Genomic DNA, 22,679 nt, shown 5'->3' on the forward strand with positions numbered 1-22,679 from the left:
GTCAATCATCCTGTCATGCAAATTGGCCTGTCAATCATCCTGTCATGCAAACTGGCCTGTCAATCATCCTGTCACGCAAACTGGTCTGTCAATCATCCTGTCACGCAAACTGGCCTGTCAATCATCCTGTCACGCAAACTGGCCTGTCAATCATCCTGTCATGCAAACTGGCCTGTCAATCATCCTGTCATGCAAACTGGCCTGTCAATCATCCTGTCACGCAAACTGGCCAGTCAATCATCCTGTCATGCAAACTGGCCTGTCAATCATCCTGTCAATCATCCTGTCACACAAATTGGCATGTCAATCATCCTGTCATGCAAACTGGCCTGTCAATCATCCTGTCAATCATCCTGTCACACAAACTGGCATGTCAATCATCCTGTCATGCAAACTGGCCTGTCAATCATCCTGTCAATCATCCTGTCATGCAAACTGGCCTGTCAATCATCCTGTCATGCAAACTGGCCTGTCAATCATCCTGTCAATCATCCTGTCATGCAAACTGGCCTGTCAATCATCCTGTCACGCAAACTGGCCTGTCAATCATCCTGTCATGCAAACTGGCCTGTCAATCATCCTGTCATGCAAACTGGCCAGTCAATCATCCTGTCAATCATCCTGTCACGCAAACTGGCCTGTCAATCATCCTGTCATGCAAACTGGCCTGTCAATCATCCTGTCACGCAAACTGGCCTGTCAATCATCCTGTCACGCAAACTGGCCTGTCAATCATCCTGTCATGCAAACTGGCCTGTCAATCATCCTGTCAATCATCCTGTCATGCAAACTGGCCTGTCAATCATCCTGTCAATCATCCTGTCATGCAAACTGGCCTGTCAATCATCCTGTCACATAAACTGGCATGTCAAACATCTTGTCAAAGATAAAATCCTCCACATTTCATTTCCCTGTGTATCGGAGAGAAATGCAGAAGCTCGTTGATCTGCAGTCGCGGGTCTTTCATGCGGAGACTCTCCTCATATTAATGTATGATGATGCATTTAAAAGTTAATGGCCAAATGGATCTTTATAAAAGTCCACATTGTTATTGAAGATGAAATATAACACGGATAACATTAAATAAATATTTTTATATCAGGTTAAACTTTAATTGGTCACTCAAACCTTTATCTAAACCTCTCACCGCTGGTCGCGCATATTCACCATGTTTTGTAGTTTTCTACAGTTTTTACTCGTGTTTGAAGTTCCTCCTCCAAAGCGCAATGGGTTGTGGGTAATATTAGCCTTTATAGTGAGCATGGATCCGCATGGATCCACACACCACACTTTAGGACACAGTTATTGTAATCTCACATACTCTTTAGGGTGGATAGTGTGGACACTGAGACGCAGGGTTAGAGTGATTGAGAGAGTGCGAGTGCTGGACAGGAAGTGATGCGTCGCTCTCGTACCTGCTGACGTGGTTGACGAGACGCGTCTGGAGCAGCAGGTCTCGGCCGGGCAGCAGATTATCACAGATCAGGTGCTGATTGGAGCGAACCGCCACGCCGTGACACACGCAGAGAGAACACAGGACATCCAGAACCTGAACATCACCAACACACCGGCGTCAGGCAAGCTAATGGACAACTGGAGCTACAGGCTAATCGGCACCAGCTAGACACGCCACGAAGCAATTTGACAATGCATTTTGAAAATATTTAATTTAATAAAATCAAACACATGCAAATACTGAACAATTCATTTTCATAACAACAGGCATATCATCAGAAAGGATCTTAATTAGGGTGATAGTATTGAACATGAATAGATAAATAACTCAAAGATCATAACCAGCTAAAAAAACCATGAAAACTAGTAACTGAACTCAATATAAAGGCACGTTCACACTGGGAAATCAATCTGTGAATCGCTTTCAACAGTCCAACTGAACTGAATCAACAACACCACATGAGCATAAAAGAGTTTGACACACACACACACACACACACACACACACACACACAGTATCTGCAGTCACCTTGTAGTTGCGTCCGTGTTTGTCCAGCAGTGAGATGATGGATTTGATGTGTCCCTCTTTAATGATGTTCAGAGCTTCTGGACTCTCCACCAGAACACAGTGCAAAACCTCCAGAATCCCTGCAGACACACACAACACAACCATCACATCACAGCACACACACATCACAACACAATCCACAACCATCACATCATAACATCACATCCCAGCACACACACACACACACACACACACACACACACACACACACACACACACACACATCTGTGATCTAATATAATGACCTTCACAGGTCTAAGAGTGTGTGGTGAAGAGTGTGTGTGCTCCTGCGGGTCACTGGTGCTGGTGTGGTGTGTGTCTGAGCGCTGATAACTGTCCACTGTCGGACTCACTCAAACTTAATCTAACCAGCATGACCTCACGACCTGTCTGTCCTCGTCTGCACATGATGGTTCTTCCCAGCTCATCACTCATCACATGACTCAGTGACATCACATGTGTCTGCCTGAACACACCTGTGCAGTGAACACTCATCACACACACGTTACATGCTACATACCTGATGACGCTTCCAACCTCTCCAGACGACTGATCAGCCAATCCAGAGAGCTGGAGAACTGGGCACAATTCTTCCTGTTTCCTCTGATCAGAGCAGCTACACACACACACACACACACACACAGACGGATGATGATGTGAAGAGAATAATAAGAACACACATTAGGACAGAAGCTCTTCAGAAGTGGAACAGCTGAGCTATAACTGAATCACAGCAGTGTGTGTGCAGTGTGAGTGTGATCTTGAATAAGCCCAGCCCATTAATGACATGTTTCAGTAATGATCTTAACGAACTATGTTTTATTTCCTCTTTCCATATTGTGAATATTAACTGTATCATTTGCTGTCATGACAGATCTATTTCAGAACGGCGGGTCAGTTTATATGCCAGTTTTGGGCCGCGGTGTTGCCGACCGCTGTTCTAGATGATCTGCTATGTGTCAGAATATGCAGTGTACAACAGAGCACACTGTGTCCAATACACAACGCACCTGACATTCTCCATTTACTCACTATTTGATCAAAAGTTCAGACATTTTTACACAAACAGAATTACAAATGCAGAATAATCATTATAATCAGGTACTAGAACGCTATTGTGAACACAGTCCGCCTCTCCTGAGCAGAGGAACACGGCTGAGACGCGTCTGCGCTCACGGGTCACAGTCAGCAGCTTTACACCCAATATTGATGTATGCAGATGAAATATGGATCATACCGAGGAGCTCGTAGAGGGAGTTCAGGATGGACTTCCAGGATTCTCCGGCTTCTTTACCGGCAACATCTGCAAAATGAGCCGCACTGCTGTAGACATGCAAGCGATCGATACACTCCAGCACCAGGTTGATCATTCCCTAGAGACACACACACACACACACACACACACACATGAAGTCATGCATGAGCTTCCTTCTTCACAGATCATGAGGCCGTTGAGCTTGCAGTTGAAATACCAACATCGTCTCAAACCGTTCTCCTGAATCCCTCTGGATAAATCTAAACAGCACACACTGAGTGAGCAATCACACATTCAGGATCTACAGCTGTAACTGAGTGTGTGAGAAATATCTGAGGTCAAATGTGTGGTTTGTCTGAGTTAACTAGTACTATTACTTTATGATTCTTCATGTACACAACAGCAGAAATACTCCTCTGTTCCGAGTTAAATCAAGTATAACCTCATGTTCATAAGTTCATCTTTAGATATCATTCACAAAACACACTTTCCTAGTGCAGCTCAACACTTCTGAGATCTCTCTGAAACATCAGGAGACGTCCGCGTCAATCTGTGTTTTATTCTACATAAAGTGAAGAAAGTTATTCAGTGACCTCTGAATTAACAAGACAGTTTAAACATTATTATTTATCCTTTATTATTTCTCCAGAACAGAAGCCCAGAGATCATCTCCTATTATGTTATATGTTAAGCGTCCAACATATATCTCTTATGTAGTAGATGTGGTGTGAGCAGATCAGGGATGGAGATCTGCTTTGTGGTTTTATGGGTATTAGTGTCACGATAACAGAATCATCACAGATTTCTGATTAAAACGAAGCCCTCCGAGGCCGACACTGACGTTGTGTGTGTTGATGTGAGTTGTGTGTGTGTGTTGTGTGATCGGCTGGGCTCCGCACCTCCTCCTGGAACAGGTTCTGTCGGCTCTTGAGCGCCCGGAGCCGGTTCTGTTTGTCCTCGTGCTCCAGGTGCTCGTCGGGCGGATGAAAGTATCCGATCAGATCCTGAAGACTCAGACTGACCGACTCGATGGGCAGATCCAGGGAGGACGAGTTTCCCTTCTTACTCAGAGTGTCTAAACCCCTGAAGAAGAGCAGCGTTACTGATAAAACACTGTGTGTGTGTGTGTGTGCGTGTGTGTGTGTGTGTGTGTGTGTGTGGGTGTGTGTGTGTGTGTGTGTCACCTGATGAAGCGGTTGTATGTGTGTGTGTGTGTGTGTGTGTGTGTGTGTGTCACCTGATGAAGCGGTAGTGTGTGTGTGTGTGTGTGTGTGTGTGTCACCTGATGAAGCGGTTGTGTGTGTGTGTGTGTGTGTGTGTGTGTCACCTGATGAAGCGGTTGTTTGTGTGTGTGTGTGTGTGTGTGTGTGTGTGTGTGTCACCTGATGAAGCGGTTGTTTGTGTGTGTGTGTGTGTGTGTGTGTGTGTGTGTGTGTGTGTCACCTGATGAAGCGGTTGTGTGTGTGTGTGTGTGTGTGTGTGTGTGTGTCATCTGATGAAGCGGTTGTTTGTGTGTGTGTGTGTGTGTGTGTGTGTGTGTGTGTGTGTGTGTGTGTGTCACCTGATGAAGCGGTTGTTTGTGTGTGTGTGTGTGTGTGTGTGTGTGTGTGTGTGTCACCTGATGAAGCGGTTGTTTGTGTGTGTGTGTGTGTGTGTGTGTGTGTGTGTGTGTGTGTGTGTGTGTGTCACCTGATGAAGCGGTTGTGTGTGTGTGTGTGTGTGTGTGTCATCTGATGAAGCGGTTGTTTGTGTGTGTGTGTGTGTGTGTGTGTGTGTGTGTCATCTGATGAAGCGGTTGTTTGTGTGTGTGTGTGTGTGTGTGTGTGTGTGTGTGTGTCACCTGATGAAGCGGTTGAACAGGAAAACGGTGCTGCGTATGACTCTAGCGGTGCGCGACTCCTCGTGTTGTGATCGCGAGAGCGTCAATCCGTCATCCATGTGACCCTCATGATGCATGATGGCCTAAAACACACACACATCTGTGCATTACATTTATCATCCACACACACACGGATGTGGTAGAGTGCATCTAATCATGAGGGTGTGAGAGTTTGACGCGTCTGTAATGAATCTCACTCAGAAGCAGCTCAAGGGCGTCACGCGTCACGTATGAAGCATCACTGAACTCTCAGACACACACTTTCCTCCCGTCAAACACTGTCATGTAAAACAGGCGACGGATTGGAATGATTGATTTGATTGTCACAATGGATTCTTAAATCCTAAGAATCGATCCTTTAGGCTGTGCTGTTTTCAGTTGATGCGTGAACAAAACTTGATTAAGCATTATCTGTAGCTCCTGCCATCCAATACTCATCAATAAAACATCGAGTCATGAATTCAACGCCCAGCCCTGCGTGTCATGATGAGTGGAATGGTGAATTATCTGTGACGCCGGTGACGTCCTCACCTTCCTCTGGACGCCGCCCATGCGCGCACACTTGGCGTCCACAGACTGGTATGTGAGCCAGAGCCCGGCGTCCACGTGCTGGATGTAGCAGACCGAGTCTCCGTATTTAATGTCTGGGACACCCATCCCATCCACCTCCTTCCTCAGGCCAAAGTCCAGCTTCTCCTGCAGGACAGGGAGCAGAGGATCATGGGTAAACACTCATGCTGACCTGAGAAGAGTTCAGCAAAAATATACATTTAAAAACTGAGTTCAATTCGACTTTAACAGCTCTCAACTCAGAAAGTTGTACGTCTCTCTTTTCACACACACATAGATTCAAATCAGCTTTACAGAAAATCATGATGTTAATGTTTATAATCTTAATATTAGAGATGGATGATATAGTTACATTTTGAGATTTGATATATTAGTTTAACAACAGTGTAGTTTATCAAAATATCAATCGTTAGAATGAAAAAACATAAACATTTGTATTAATTATGAACACAATTACGAATAATAAAAATTACATTTTAATACCTGATATGTAAAACACATTTCTGCTCATATTTCTCTAAACTCGTGACAAAACAGCCAATTAACAGCCAACAGTTATTCTTTCTACAGTTATAATTCTCAATCCTAATACAAAATTGAAATTATGACAGTCATATTTATGAGATGAAAAGTCAAAATTATGATATTCTAAGCCATAATTATGACATATTATAGTGGTGGCCAAGATTATTAGAACACCTGACAAATCTGAAAATATTGATAATGATTTAATTTCATGATGTTCATGAAACATGATGGTTGCTCTGAGCACAACAAATATCAGAAGTGAGTCATACTGTTTTCATCCACTTTTAACTTTAATATTTGGTGTGGCCAGTTCATCATTTTCCATATTCCAGCAGATTCCGTCGCAGATCGTTCCGGCAATACTTAGAAGAATGTTTAGGGTCATTGTCCTCTTGGAAAATAACAACTAAACCTCTTAAATATACCAAGTGTTCTAATAATTTTGGCGATAATATTGATAAAGTCATAATTATTACATTAAAAAAAACCTCTAAATTATGAGATTAAAGTCTAAATTCTGACAAAAAATGTAAATTATGAGATAAAGTCGAAATTGACTCTTTATGTCATAATTTCGACTTTTCAACTTATAATAATGACTTGCATATCCTAAGTTTGACTTTTTGTCATAATGATGATTTACTAAAGCATGATTTGTTTCTTATGTGGCTTCCATTCAATCCTGTTTGCTTCCTGGCACAAATCCCAACTCAGATTCAGGATCTTAATCTACATTCTCACTCGTATGCAAATGAAGTGATCTGATAATGAGGCATTAGAAGCTCAGGTTATTGTCAGTCTCACTTTTGAGGAACGGAAGCAGAAAGCCGTGGATTTGATGTCCGCTTTCTCCTTGTCCATCAGCAGGAGCCCTTGATCGTCCATCATGCTGAGATATTTCCCGGTGGTCACGTGACGCAAGCGAAACGGCTGACCCCAGCGGATGTGACTGCCGCTCCACCTGCATATACAAACACACACACACACACACACACACACATATATATATATACACACTCAAACCAAAAATGATTGGGACACTTTGAGCTGATCATGTTTTGCTGAAGTGTGTTGTCTTTAATTGCTAATGCTCTTTTTACACACAGACTGAACACAATGAAGCATTGCTTGGTGATTGGTTGAGCTAAACTGGTATTATCTAATAGTGTAGTTAAATTTAACAGCTGACAGATATTCAACATAATTCATGTGTGAGACAGTCTAACAGAAGGACGGACAAAACCAGTCAAATATCAACTGAGTTCTGCTCATATTTTATTAAAATTTTTTAAACTATAGCGAATAAACTGAGATAATGTGAGAAATGTTGAAGGCGTCTGAATAAATTCTGGTTTGACTGTATATAGCGCATGAGTCATATGTTCTGATACTTTCATGGTGAATTAATTTTGCTATTTGGATCTGATAACTGCACTCTTCCAAGACAAACAGCGGCTCAAGGGATTCTTACAGGTTGGGAACAACATGAGTAAAATGACGTCTACGCAGCTGTGATGCTTATGATGAAGAAGCAGAAGTAGAACTGTGCTGGGCTCCTGCTCCACAATTTGGCCCCAACCCCAAAATGCCACTTTTGATAAAACGCTTCCAACTTCAGCGTCCTCCGATTATTTTTAGTCAGACGTCCTGCAGTGTGTAATTAAAGGCTTCATGGGAACAAGCGCTGCTTCTGCTGCCAGAAGGGTCAAACCTGAGACCCGATGACATCATCACTGCGGCATCATGGGCTCTTTCAGGGTCAAACATGAGTCTGTGCTCTACTTTATCAGTAAAGACCCATGAAATCAGAAATGTCACGTGCATTTTTAAAAGTGTGAATTAAAAATAGAGCTAAATTGAAATCCTCATAGAGTGATTTCTGGAGGATCATGTGACACTGAAGACTGGAGTAATGATGCTGAACATTCAGCTTTGACCACAGGAATAAACTACACTTTACTGTATATTCACTGTTTTTACTGTATTTTTGATCAAATAGAAGAGACTCTTTATAAAACTTAAACATATCCTAATTCTTCCACATGTTTGACTGGTAGTGTAAACAGTTCACTGATGCACTGAGTGTTTCTGCTGAGCTGAACAGATCTCAGTGGAGAATAGAGATGAGCTCATGTCCAGATCAGGTGTTGAGCGTCTCGTTCACTCACGCGACTCGCAGCGTCTCCAGCCTCCACAGGGATCTGGCGTGGATGGACACGGCTCCACCCTCGTAATGCACCGTCCTGAAGAGACAAAAACACCACCACACACTGAATAACAGCTCTTCATAGCAGACTATATTCGTCCACAGAATAATGAAAGCAGAATCAACAAACGAAGCAGAGCTCTGAGCAAAATACTTCAAACTAGTCAAGTCCTCTTTATTTCTACAGCGCTTTATACAATAGAGATCATTTCAAAGCAGATTCACAGTAATAAACAGGAAAATAACAGAGTCAATGATGCAAAACTCGTGTGTGTTAGTGGTGTGTGTCGTCAGATATAATACTAGATCAGTCTCAGAGACAATTCAACACTTCAAAACATTATTTATCTTTGTATTTGGTGTTGATTGGATTTTATAATTAATAGCCATAATTGCTCTGATTGTCAAATTAATTATAATTTCAGATAAATTATTCAACTAAAGTGTTTTATTTTGTTTTATTTTATTTTATGGATTCACACAATTTTATATGGCTGGAAAAAAGCCCTCATGAAAGGTAAAAATGCCCTTGAAAATCAATATGAGAGGGCATATATTATAAATATTGTATATTATATAGCCCTTTATTTACACCAATAATGACGTCACTTCCTGTGCAGCAAACAGAAAAGCACCAATCAAAACCCAGCACATTAAAACGCTAGTACTCTGTGTGAGATTCTTGAAGGCAGCTGGAGGTTGAGAAGCAGAGCTGAGACTGCAGACGTGCATCAAAACATGTGAGAACACACACAACGGTCGTGAAGACTTCGTTCAGCTCGATGTGTCCGCCTGACCTCAAACTGCAGAGGAACCACTGTCAGCGTCTGGGACATGATGTGCACTGGGAGCGTTTCTGCTTCATCTACTGCTGCTTTACACACCAGTGAGAGAGAAACACACACACACCTCCACACACTCCCACAACACGCTTGCGTAACACTCATGCAACAACTCTTATTCGAGTTAAAAGAGACGGATGGATAAAAGCTTCTTTGAATTCATCATGCATTCAGAAGCAGACGTGACTCGCTCAAGGCCGCCGGTGCCGAGAAACACAGTTAAAGAGAAAATCAAGCAGACTTCTTACATGTGAAGCTGAGGTGCTTATGTAACGGTCCTCCTCGAGCCGGCGCTAACAAGCACGCTAAAGTCATCAGTCTCTACAGCGTCAGTCGCTAGCGTGCCTCTTGAGATCAGGGGAGTGAGGTTTACATGCACAGCTCTTATTAGCTTTAGGAGCAGTGTTGGGGGAAACTCATTACAAGTAACTAGAGTTACGTAATCAGATTACTTTTACAAGTAACTAGTAAAGTAACACATTACCATTTCAATTTACAACAAAATATCTAAGTTACTTTTTCAAACAAGTAACGCTAGTTACTTTTTCACATTTATTGACTGACAGCTCTCCTGTCCCCGTGTTGAGAGAAATAAAGTGAGGAGGCGTGTGTGTGTGTGTCTGTGTGTGTGTGTAAACATGATGGTTGTTCTAGTTCTAGACTAAAGCCCAGTTTATACTTCTGCGTCGAGCTCTCGCCGTAGCTGGGTCGTAGGCTGTGTGTATGTAACAACGCGTCAGTTCTACGCGGACGCAAGCGCTGTGATTGGTCTGCTAGAACCCCTCCCTCAGGTTTCACATGCTCCCTCTTCATGCCAACGTGGACAACGACGCAGAAGTATAAATGAACGTGTAGCTTACAGCGTAGAGGCTCCGGTGCAGGTCCGACGCAGAACTATAAATCAGCCTTAAATGTGAACATGCTCGTCTCACTTGCACGAAAACATTCAGTATTCCTAAAAATGAATAGGAACAGTAAAATCCAATCTCAAAATTTTACACAAAACTTTTTTAATTAACTATATTAAATTACACAAATATACTTTATGTATTTAATCTCACTTTATTAACCAATGTCTTTGCTGCTGACCTTCAATTATCTAATTCAACCATACTAATAAGCAAAAATTACTTTAGATTAGAGTGTTGAACTTCCTTCTCCTGTTTTATATTGTTCTGTAATCCAGCACAGAACAGCAGCTGAAGGGTTTGTTTGAGCGGCGCCCTCTACTGTACAGGAGTAAATATGCATAAATATGCCAAAAATAGATCTTTTTTTGTTGTTATTAAAGAACAAGCAAGCAAGCCCATCCCAGGTGAGAAAAAGTAACACAAAAGTAATGTAACGCAATTAGACACTTTTTTTGGGAGTAAAGCAATATCGTAATGCATTACTTTTAAAAGTAACTTTCCCCAACACTGTTTAGGAGGGATTGTTCTGGATCTCAATCTCTCAGTGAACTGAAACAGTTCTTTCTGGGTTGAATAGTTTGCTGTAGAGAGAAGAACAGGATAACACATTTATATCCGTCTGATGTCCCAGAGAGGACAGGTGTTTCTGTAATTACAGAAGCACACATACAATCACACGAGATCTCATTCTGTCTCACATAACCTCACCACGAGACCCGAGAGACTCTCATCCGGGCCTCAGTTTCTGCTGAAGAACGAGTGAGCGTCCTACTTCAGCATCAGCAGAACCAGCACTGCGATACACAGAAGACACTCGAGGAACATGTCGAAGGCCTCATACTCCGCATCTCATCTCCCTCCTATTTCTGCTCTACAACACCAGCGTGATCAAACTCCTCATTCAGGATCTGCATATTAGATACTTTTATTTTGATCCTCTTTTGATTTGATAGATTTCCAGATATGAGGACAAATGTATATGCAGAGCCAGTGTTGTGGTAACGCATTACAAGTAACGTGCATTACTTAATCAGATTACTTTTTCATGTAACAAGTAAAGTAATGCATTAAAAGTAAGGTGCCGTACGTAATCAGATTACTTTTTTTGATATAGCGAGTAAATCATTACAAGTAACATGCATTATGTAATCAGATTACTTTTTTGATGTAACGAGTAAAGTAATGCATTACTTTATAAATGTATGCATTAATATTTGAGTTACTGCTTTAAAAAAGTAATGCACGTTACATTTTAGTTTAATTAAATTGCTTAAACATTTTTAAAGTACTGAATTAAAATTCTCTCACTTCTCCATAACGCAGTCACTTAGACACGAATGAGCGAACAGAGGAAAGAGTCAGGGAATATGTATTCAGAATAAAATACATTCTAAATGTGTTTCTAAAAGAAACTGAAGGTGTGTGTTATATAGACTGTGCTGTTGAATGCATCACAGCATCAAAGAGATCAAGCCTCAGCCAGGTGAGAAAAAGCAACACATTACTTTCCATAAAAAGTAATTAGTACCACAATATTGAAATGCATTACTTTTGCCCAACACTGTCCAGATCTCTGAGCTCTTTACAGGAATGCCAACAACATCCACCACAGCGGTCGACCTCAGAGGAAGACTGAAACCCTCAGAGTGCTGAAACCAAAACCATCAAGAGTGTTTAATCAAGCTCTACTCACACAGCTGACCATCAGCCGCCCAGATGCCGGATATACACGTCACAAGCATCTCCACATCACCCAGACCAGAGCTCCTCAACCCTTTTCACCCCATTTACCACAACAGCATTTAAAGGCCCGACACTCAGAGTTTCTGGACTATAAATATCAGCATCTAAGCTGAACGTTCTTCAGTGCTCCTGTGCTTTTTAACCAATGAATTTGCATGACCTTTACCAGTTTTTTATGATTTACTGGATGAGGACCAACAATTCTCAATGTCTATCTGATCAAATATTTCAGAGCAAAAATGTATATTCTGGTGACACTTTACAATAAGGTTCATTAGTTAACATTAGTTAATGTATTAACTAACATGAACTAACCATGAACAATACATTTGTTACTGTATTTGTTAATCTTTGTGCAGTTCATTATTAGTTCATGCTAACTAACGTTGTTAACTAATGTTAACTAATAAACCTGTTGCCTTTATTCTTTATAAAAAGGATTTTTAAGTCAAATCATCATTTCTACAGCGCTTTATACACTACAGATCGCTTCAGAGCAGCTTCACAGTCATAAACAGGAGAATAACAGAGTCCTGCATATCAGTGAACGTTAGACGTCTCTGAATTCTGACCTGCGTTGTTCTTCTCCATGTTCTCCTGACGGGACGGTCAAACACTCGTCCATGTGACCATGCAGCAGCCGCAGAACATCTCCACCAATCAGGAAGCCTGAAACACATTGCTGATTAAATGACCAGGAAGTGGAACGCAGTGTGACATTACAGTCACTCACTCACTCACTCACTCACACACACACACACACACACACACACACACACACACACACACACACACACACACACACACACACACACACACACACACTCTCTCTCACACAAACACACACACTCACTCACTCACTCACTCACACACTCACACACTCACTCACTCACTCACTCACTCACTCACTCACTCACACACACACACTCTCACACACACACACACACACACACACACACACACTCTCACACACACACACACACACCTTAGAAACATTGCTAAGCTACGTAATATGCTATCAGTTTCTGATGCAGAAAAGTTAGTTCATGCGTTCATGACCTCGAGACTAGATTACTGTAATGCTTTATTAGCTGGTTGTCCTGCATCCTCTATAAACAAGCTACAGTTAGTCCAAAATGCCGCCGCTAGAGTTCTTACTAGATCAAGAAAATATGATCATATAACACCAATTTTATCATCTCTACATTGGTTACCTATAAAGTTCCGTATTAATTACAAGGTATTGCTACTGACTTATAAAGCCCTAAACGGCTTAGCTCCAGTCTATTTAACGGATCTTCTATCGCCCTATAATCCATCGCGCTCTTTAAGGTCACTAAATTCGAGGCTTTTGGTCATACCTAGGATATCCAGGTCCACCAAAGGAGGGAGAGCATTTTCACATTTAGCTCCAAAACTCTGGAATAGTCTTCCTGATACTGTTCGTTGCTCAGACTCGCTCTCCCAGTTTAAAACTAGATTAAAGACGCATCTCTTCAGCCAGGCATTCATATAATACTTTTAATCTTACAGTTAAATCCGGTCTCTAGTTCATAAACGCCAGAGGAGAACTGGCCCCCGACTGAGCCTGGGTTCTCCCAAGGTGTTTTTTTTTCTCCATTAGGTCCTGATGGAGTTTTTCGGTTCCTTGCCACTGTTGCCTTTGGCTTGCTCAGTTGGGGATATTTGGGGATACTTAATTTAATTAATCAATCAACGATACTATTGATCAGCATTACCAAACGTGGACGTTTTACACTAGAAACAAACACTGATGTACTATTTTATTTAATACTGTGAAGCTGCTTTGATACAATCTGCATTGTGAAAAGCGCTATATAAATAAAGTTGACTTGACTTGACTTGACACACACACTCTCACTCACTCACACACACACACACACACACTCTCACTCACTCACTCACTCACTCACTCACTCACTCACTCACTCACTCACTCACACACACACACACACACACACACACACACACACACACACACACACACACACACACACACACACACACACACACACACACACACACACTCTCACTCACTCATACACTCACACACACACACACACTCCCTCACTCACACACACACACACTCACCCTGAGCCACTTCACTGCCGGAGCAGATCGGCGCGACGCTCCACAGTGTTTGCTGGAAAGCCGCATCCACATGTAAACTACCGTTACCGTACGACAAGTGCTGGAACAGAGATCAGAGCTGTCACTCAAACACTGAAGTGATTTAATAAGACAGAAGCACATCTAGCTGTTACTATTCTGAATGATGTCTGAAACTATATAACTAGAGTATACTACTGTATTATATTTCTGATGTTTATTGCCTCTTTAAAGGTGCAGTGTGTAATATTTAGGAGGATCTGTTGACACAAATGCAATATCATACACATAACGATGTCATCAGTGGTGTACAAAGACCTTACATAATGAAGCGTTATGTGTTTATTAGCTTAGAATGAGGTGTTTCTCTCTACACACACCGCGGGTCCGCTTACATCCACATGTTTCTACAGTGGCCCTGAGCGGACAAACACGTTTCGTCACTATGTTGTTCTTCGTGCAGAGAAGCTCGCTAAAGTCAGAGAATAAAACACTGACAATCAAGTAAACCTAATTTCTTAATGTTTATAAAGAAACCTCAGTGTTTAACTGGCTACTCTCTGCTGTCTCAGACGACGACATCACTTCCTGTCGGCCACCGTAACTTCTGTTGGTTGCAATTAGCAACCTCACCACTAGATGCCGCTAAAACTACACACTGCACCTTTAAGATGAACACTTATTGTATTCCTCATCCGTAAGTCACTTTGGATAAAAGTGTGTGCTAAATAAATCAATGTGCAGGAGATCCTGGACTGACATCAGACACATCAGGGTTTGATTGTGTTAAGCTCACCAGGTAACGCTCCGACGACACGCTGACCAGGATGAGATCGTCCCCCACGCGCACCTTCTCGCCCTCTGACCTCTGTTTGGACGCCGGGTGGATGGTCCACCAACACGCCTCACCTGCACACGCAACACGCGTGTCTTATAAATCTACAAGCATCCTTTACAGCTTCACATCATGAGTCAGAGAGCATGAGGAACATGCACACTGCACTAATATAGTGTTTGTTCAAAGTTATCTGGTCGTTAATAATGTTCTCAAAACATCAGCACAAGAAAATTATTTATACATCATTCATGGAACGTTTTAGTTGGACGTTCATCTGACGTTTTGTCACTACTATGTTACTACTTGTTCCAGAACGTTCAGAGAACATTCAAAAGTAACGTTCCCATAAAGTTAGAAGTTCGTTTTTACAAGAAAATACTGTTTTAGTCTTTCTAGTTCAACATTTCACTTATGATTCAGTGTGTTACTTGCCATTTATTTGTAATTTTGAGAAGTTTACTGGCAATTTTTGAGTGAAGATTGTTTTAAACCCTCAACCTCTCTGTGTTCTGTTTTAACTCTTGGGTCTGCTTTTCGTTCCCATGATTCCCTTCAGTCTGACAGTGAGAATCATTCATGATAATAAAAATAATGTCACACTGCAACAAAACAAACGCCTAACGTTCCTGAGAACAGGCTTCATTCTCATTGTTTTTATTCCTTTCTCCTGATTTTGTGATTAAATATGACCAGCACATGTTCCTGAGAAAAATGACTTTTATCTGTAAACAGGAAGTGACATCACCTGTTGTGTCTTCCTGAAGCCCCACATCAAAAGCCAGTTTGTCAGTGGACGAGCGAGCCGTAGACAGACAGCACAGATACTGGAGAGAGAAACACATCAACACATGAACCTCACACACACACACACACACACACACACACACACGTGACGTGTCATCAGAGTAACACACACCATCCCGCTGTAAGAGTGTCTCAGTAAGACCGCGTGACCGTAGAGCAGCGTCCGGTGACCTCCGCCCTGCGCCGTCTGAAACACACACACACACACACACACACACACACACACACACACACACACACACACACACACACACACACACACACACACACACACACACACACAGCATTGATCACTGATACAAACTCATGACTGTTCAGTTCACAGCAGAATCACAAAACAACCCTAAACAAACACACACATACATACACTAATATACACACAAAAATATTTTTTATCTAATTATAATATTTATATACACTATATTTAATAGGATATTTATAAAACTCATTTTAAAACATTTGTATATACAGTAAAAGGACACATATTGCAATTTACAATGCCATAAAAGAACAAAGAATCCCGACAGATCAGAGTGTTTTTCCATGGTGAGGGCTGATGTTCCTGGGAATCAGCACTTCCTGTGTGTGTGTGTGTGTGTGTGTGTGTGTTAATGGCTCTCTTAAGGCTGCGAGTGTGTGTGTGTCAGGTAATGGCTGCAGTAATGCTTCAGGACAGGAAGAACAGGACCTTTATTTTCTCATTAGACTCACTTCAGTGCTCACTCTCGCCTCACTGGAATTAGCTCACAGTACAGCTACATTACACTACATCACATGACTGTGATGACAGGACGCACAACAACAACAGGGACGCACACACACACACACACACACACACAGACTCCTACCTTCATCATGAATTTCTGTGGCCCATAAGAAGAAAAAAAGGCACAGTTAATGACACATAGAAGCTCATCTGCATCATGAATCTACAGCCGCACGATGCTCTGATCGATAACCACACTAACATACAGGAGTATGCAGTATGAACTACAACATCAAATACTCTATCCCACAATGCAACGTGCTCGATATACAGGAAGTCATATCAGCTGTCTTATTTGATTTGAAAATGCTTTTTATCTCCAGGTAACTGATGTCATCATTGATGAGGTCATGTGACAGTGTAACACACTACAGTTTGAAGTGTTGCATACTGCATACTGTTGAAAACAGCACTCGGAGTTCAGAGTCAGTCACATGATCTAATACTTTCCTGATCAAATGAAGCTCTCAAACACAAATCTAAATGAGGAAGAAGAAAGTAAGCGCACTCTATAATCACTGAAATAAACGTTCTTCAATCATTAAATATTGAAGGAGATGGAAATGTATCTTGATTGAAGAATGTTTTATATATTTGTACTGGAAAACAAGACCAACACACTGAGGAAGAACAGTGTTGAAGGACGGTTCATGTGAACATGAGAAACACCTTCCTGTTGTTCAAACACGCGCGACTGTCGTTCTTCAGCTGAGCAGCGTGGACATTCTGCTACACGTCTGCGTTAGTGTTTCACAGCAGAACGAACGTCATACGGGTTTGAATCGCATGTATTAGAGTAAATTATTCTCAGTTCAGTCTGAGCCGTTCCTTTCATGAAGGCAGAACCCAAAAGAGCCCAATGGGGTGAAACTATGACAAGAAGAGTCAAATAAAACATGCGGAGTGTTTGGATATGAGGAACATGCTGATCTCAGATCATGTGCACGACACCCATGCAGCAGTAACGTATATACGTGTGTGTGTGTGTGAGAGTGCATGTGCGCGTGTGAGTGTGTGTGTGAATGCATCTGAAATTGTGTACGCACGTGTGTGTGTGTGTGTGTGTGTGTGTGTGTGTGTGAGCATATGCATGGGTCTGTGAGTAAGTCTGTGAGTAAGTGTGTGTGTGTGTGTGTGTGTGAATGCATCTGAGATTGTGTACGCACGTGTGTGTGTGTGTGTGTGTGTGTGTGTGTGTGTGTGTGTGTGTGTGAGAGCATATGCATGGGTCTGTGAGTGAGTGTGTGTGTGTGTGTGTGAGTGAGTGCATGTGCGCGTGTGTGTGTATGTGAATGCATCTGAAATTGTGTACGCACGTGTGTGTGTGTGTGTGTGTGTGTGTGTGAGCATATGCATGGGTCTGTGAGTAAGTGTGTGTGTGTGTGTGTGTGTGTGAATGCATCTGAGATTGTGTACGCACGTGTGTGTGTGTGTGTGTGTGTGTGAGAGCATATGCATGGGTCTGTGAGTGAGTGTGTGTGTGTGTGTGTGTGTGTGTGTGTGTGTGTGTGTGTGTGTGTGTGTGTGTGTGTGTGTGTGTGAGTGAAAGTCTATGCGTGTGTGTGAGTGTGCAAGTGTGTATGCCTGAGTGTGTGTGTGAATGTGTCTGAGAGAGTGTGCGCATGTGTTTGAGTGTGTATGCAAGAGTGTGTATGCAAGTGTGTGTATGCAAGTGTGTGTGTGTGTGTGTGTGTGTGTGTGTGTGTGTGTGTGTGAGAGAGCATATGCATGGGTCTGTGAGTGTGAGTGTGTGTGTGTGTGTGAGTGAGTGTCTATGCGTGTGTGTGTGTGTGTGTGTGAGTGTGCAAGTGTGATGCCTGAGTGTGTGTGTGTGTGTGTGTGTGTGTGTGTGTGAGAGAGCATATGCATGGGTCTGTGAGTGTGCGTGTGTGTGTGTGTGTGTGTGTGTGTGTGTGTGTGTGTGTGATTGTGTCTGAGAGAGTGTGTCCATGTGTTTGAGTGTGTATGCAAGAGTGTGTATGCAAGTGTGTGTATGCAAGTGTGTGTGTGTGTGTGTGTGTGTGTCTGTGTGTGTGTGAGTGTGCGTGCGTGCGTGTGTGTGTGCGCGAGCGTGCGTGAGTGTGAATCCACGTACCCATTTCTCCATGTCTATGAGCTGTGGAGTGATGGAAACACAACAGAAAGAAAAGAAAGGAAATATCATGCTTCCATCATCATGAAGAAACACATCAGGCTCCTTCATTTCAGCAGAGGATTATGGGAAATCTCCAGCTTCCTTAATTATTTATTATTAATTCTGTTCCACACTCAACCCAAAACCACCACTATTCTGCATAAAGAAACCCTGTGGGGTCATCAGAGGTCGTGAGGTCAACAGGAGGTCACCTCAGGGCCGCCTCTGCTCGTCAATGAACGGAACCGTGATGTGGATGTTTTATTTAGCGTTGAAAGGCTTTTTTGTTTTTAGTCACAAAAACAAAAGATAAAACATCATTTCCTGCAGCATGATCACATGATTAGAGTCAAATTAATTATTAGATCATTAACAAATGAGTCACAGCTGGAATGAGAAGGAAACAGAAGATAGAAGATGAACCTCCGATCGCATGATCCAAACACGTCTGAAGGAATGTTACACTGATGTCTATATAATCCTGTGTGCGGATGATCCCGGTTTAGTCTCAGTGAGGCTAGTGTGTTTTATTAACTCATCAATCCAGAGTGAGATCTGAGAGATCTGAGGAATTTTAGTCAATAATGATTCACATTTCAGTTTGTTTCTCATAAAAACATCACATGACTTCAGCATCTGGAATCTTCATGAGACTGGGTGTTTCTGTCCCTTCTGTTGTTGGGAAGAGCAGCGTGAGTTAATTATGTGTATTTCTGGCTGAAGTGTGCCACTGCTGCTGTTATCTTGAAGCAGTCACACTATAAAACGAATATAAATGTTAAAGGTGTTTAGATCTCAAATCTCTCTGTAAATCTTCTGATCAGTCTCGTCTCAGATGTTGATGTGAACGTTCATTTAATGTTAATGGTGTGTGTGTGTGTGTGTGTGTGTGTTTTGGTGCAGTCTGCCCAGCCCTCCTAAATAGAGAGGAATCTCACTCACACACACACACACACACACTGAGTAGGACTAAACTCATCCACACATCAGACTTCTATAAATGCGACTGACATCACATCCTCTGCTCGCCTGCAAATGTGATCTTGCCAACTGGACCTGAAAGAGAACCGTCACCATTAAAGAGTGAGTCAGAGAGAGAGCAGCGATTGGTTTTGATCTTCCTTTTCCTCCTCCACATGTAACGCTTGTTCACGCGCAGTGAGACACTTCTGCATCGCCAGCATCCATCTGTGTCTCTCTCCCTCTTTCTCACACACACTCTCTCTCTCTCTCTCTCTCTCTCACACCCACTGCATCTCACTGCTGCACTCAGCATTTACTCCTCCAGATCTCTGCTTTAATCCTGCACTGCTCCTCACACACACGCACAGAAACACACACACACTCACTCACCCCTTCCTCTCGCTCCTCACACACTCCTCACACACTCACACACACACTCACTCACACACTCACCCCTTCCAATCACTCACTCACACACACATTCACTCACCCCTTCTGCTCACTCACTCACACACACTCACTCACACACAAACACACACACACTCACTCACTCACTCACACACAAACTCACTCTTCCCTTCCACTCGTTCCTCACACACTCACTCACATACACATACACTCACACACTCACTCACACAAACACTCACACAAACACTCACACACTCACTCACACAAACACTCACACAAACACTCACACACTCACTCACACAAACACTCACACACTCACTCACACAAACACTCACACACTCACTCACACAAACACTCACACACTCACTCACTCACTCACTCACTCACTCACTCACTCTCTCTCTCTCACTCATTCACTCACTCACACACACACTCATTCACACAAACACTCACACAAACACACACACACACTCACACACACTCACACACACTCACACACACTCACACAAACACTCACACACTCACACAAACACTCACACACTCACTCACTCACTCACTCACTCACTCTCTCTCTCTCTCTCACTCATTCACTCACTCACACACTCATTCACACAAACACTCACACAAACACACAAACACTCACACACTCTCTCACTCACTCACTCACTCACTCACTCACTCACTCATCCCTTCCACTCGCTCCTCACACACTCACTCACATACACTCACACACTCATTCTCTCACTCACTCATTCACTCACTCACACAAACACTCACACACTCACTCACACAAACACTCACTCACTCACTCACTCACTCACACAAACACTCACACACTCACTCACTCACACAAACACTCACACAAACACTCACACAAACACTCACACTCACTCACACAAACACTCACACACTCACTCACACAAACACTCACACAAACACTCACACACTCACTCACACAAACACTCACACAAACACACACACACTCACACACACTCACTCACACAAACACTCACACAAACACACACTCACTCACACAAACACTCACACACTCACTCACTCACTCACTCACTCACTCTCTCTCTCTCACTCATTCACTCACTCACACACTCATTCACACAAACACTCACACAAACACACAAACACTCACACACTCTCTCACTCACTCACTCACTCACTCACTCACTCACTCTCTCTCACTCATTCACACAAACACTCACACAAACACACAAACACTAACACACTCTCTCACTCACTCACTCACTCACTCACTCACTCACTCACTCACTCTCTCTCTCTCACTCATTCACTCACTCACACAAACACTCACACACTCTCTCTCTCACTCATTCACTCACTCACACAAACATTCACACACTCACTCACACACACACTCACACACACTCACCCCTTCCGCTCGCTCCTCAGTGTTGGCCAGCATCTCCTGCAGAGCTCGCACCGACAGCGACTGCTCCAGCACAAACGTGCAGATGGACAGATCCGGGGGAACGTTCTGGAAAACACGTCATTAGGTCATTAGGTCATTAAGGTCATTTAGGTGAAGGTCACATTTACAGAAACTCAGAGGATTCCGGCTGCTCTGACGGGTAAAGACCTAAAAAGGTTCAAAACTTCATTGAAACCTGCAAAATCATGTCAGTTCATGAGCATCTTGAGTCGACATGTTCTGATCAGTATTAAAATAGAGAGTGTTTCCACATGACCTTAATCAGTCTAAGAACAGGGTCAGTCAAAGGTCATGGTCTGAGCTGAGATGATGAGCGAGAGCAGAACTGAAGCTCGCTGTATCTCAGGAGGAGTGTTTATGAGGGAGATGATTAAACAGACACACTCAGCTCCATCAGTGCAGGACAGTCTCAAACACACCTGATACACACACTGGTGACTGCACATGCTTTTAATAATTATTACCTACAAAAAACTGTTTTAATGATTTTCATTAACATTCATACTTCTTATAATATTTTAGTCAAGTCACGTGTATTTATTATTTTTATAACTTTCACGCTTGTCAAACTGTCCTATGGAGGCTTATTTCGCCACTGAATAAAATATAAAAAAGGTAATTGCGACTTTTTCTCACAATTCCGACTTTTTTTTCTCATAAAGTCTGAATTCCGAGAAAAAAAGTCAGAATTGCAAGGAAAAAGTTTCCGCCACTTGAATCTCTGGAATGTCAGAGTTATTGCAATAGTCATTGTGAGTTTTGTTGGTGCAGTGTAATAACGATCTGCCTGAGGTATAAGAGTCGTACCTTTGAGTTGGACGTGGACTCGAGGAAGCAGAGTCTGTTCCCGAAGCCCTCAGCAGCCAGACACAGCTTCTGCTGCTCCTTATGGAGGAGGGTGGAGCACTGGAGGACCACCTCATCATCCTGAACACACAACAACACACAACACCTCATCATCATCCTGAACACACAACACAACACCTCATCATCCTGAACACACAACACCTCATCATCATCCTGAACACACAACACCTCATCATCATCCTGAACACACAACACAACAACACAACACCTCATCATCCAGACACAGCTTCTGCTGCTCCTTATGGAGGAGGGTGGAGCACTGGAGGACCACCTCATCATCCTGAACACACAACAACACACAACACCTCATCATCATCCTGAACACACAACACAACACCTCATCATCC

The 22,679-nt window shown here is 42.7% G+C and overlaps 1 protein-coding gene across 1 annotated transcript in view; it reads right to left on the bottom strand.

The window, feature by feature from the left end:
* Positions 1–22,382, bottom strand: part of ryr2a (ryanodine receptor 2a (cardiac)) — a 109,888-nt gene extending 87,506 nt beyond the window's left edge. Inside the window, exons 1-18 of the mRNA XM_079850766.1 lie at positions 22,273–22,382; positions 21,406–21,510; positions 18,591–18,611; positions 16,578–16,592; positions 15,842–15,916; positions 15,671–15,749; positions 14,884–14,996; positions 14,070–14,169; positions 12,530–12,626; positions 8,424–8,498; positions 7,060–7,216; positions 5,689–5,853; positions 5,119–5,240; positions 4,178–4,361; positions 3,261–3,396; positions 2,544–2,639; positions 1,985–2,103; positions 1,416–1,549 (exon numbers count right to left, since the gene is read on the bottom strand). Coding sequence (XP_079706892.1) covers positions 1,416–1,549; positions 1,985–2,103; positions 2,544–2,639; positions 3,261–3,396; positions 4,178–4,361; positions 5,119–5,240; positions 5,689–5,853; positions 7,060–7,216; positions 8,424–8,498; positions 12,530–12,626; positions 14,070–14,169; positions 14,884–14,996; positions 15,671–15,749; positions 15,842–15,916; positions 16,578–16,592; positions 18,591–18,611; positions 21,406–21,438 — 1,721 coding nt within the window. The 5' untranslated portion in view covers positions 21,439–21,510; positions 22,273–22,382. The remainder of the gene's footprint in view (positions 1–1,415; positions 1,550–1,984; positions 2,104–2,543; positions 2,640–3,260; positions 3,397–4,177; positions 4,362–5,118; positions 5,241–5,688; positions 5,854–7,059; positions 7,217–8,423; positions 8,499–12,529; positions 12,627–14,069; positions 14,170–14,883; positions 14,997–15,670; positions 15,750–15,841; positions 15,917–16,577; positions 16,593–18,590; positions 18,612–21,405; positions 21,511–22,272) is intronic.
* Positions 22,383–22,679: the final 297 nt, after the last annotated feature.

The sequence above is a fragment of the Squalius cephalus genome (assembly GCF_949319135.1).
Source record: "Squalius cephalus genome assembly, chromosome: 19".
Lineage (NCBI taxonomy): Eukaryota > Metazoa > Chordata > Actinopteri > Cypriniformes > Leuciscidae > Squalius > Squalius cephalus.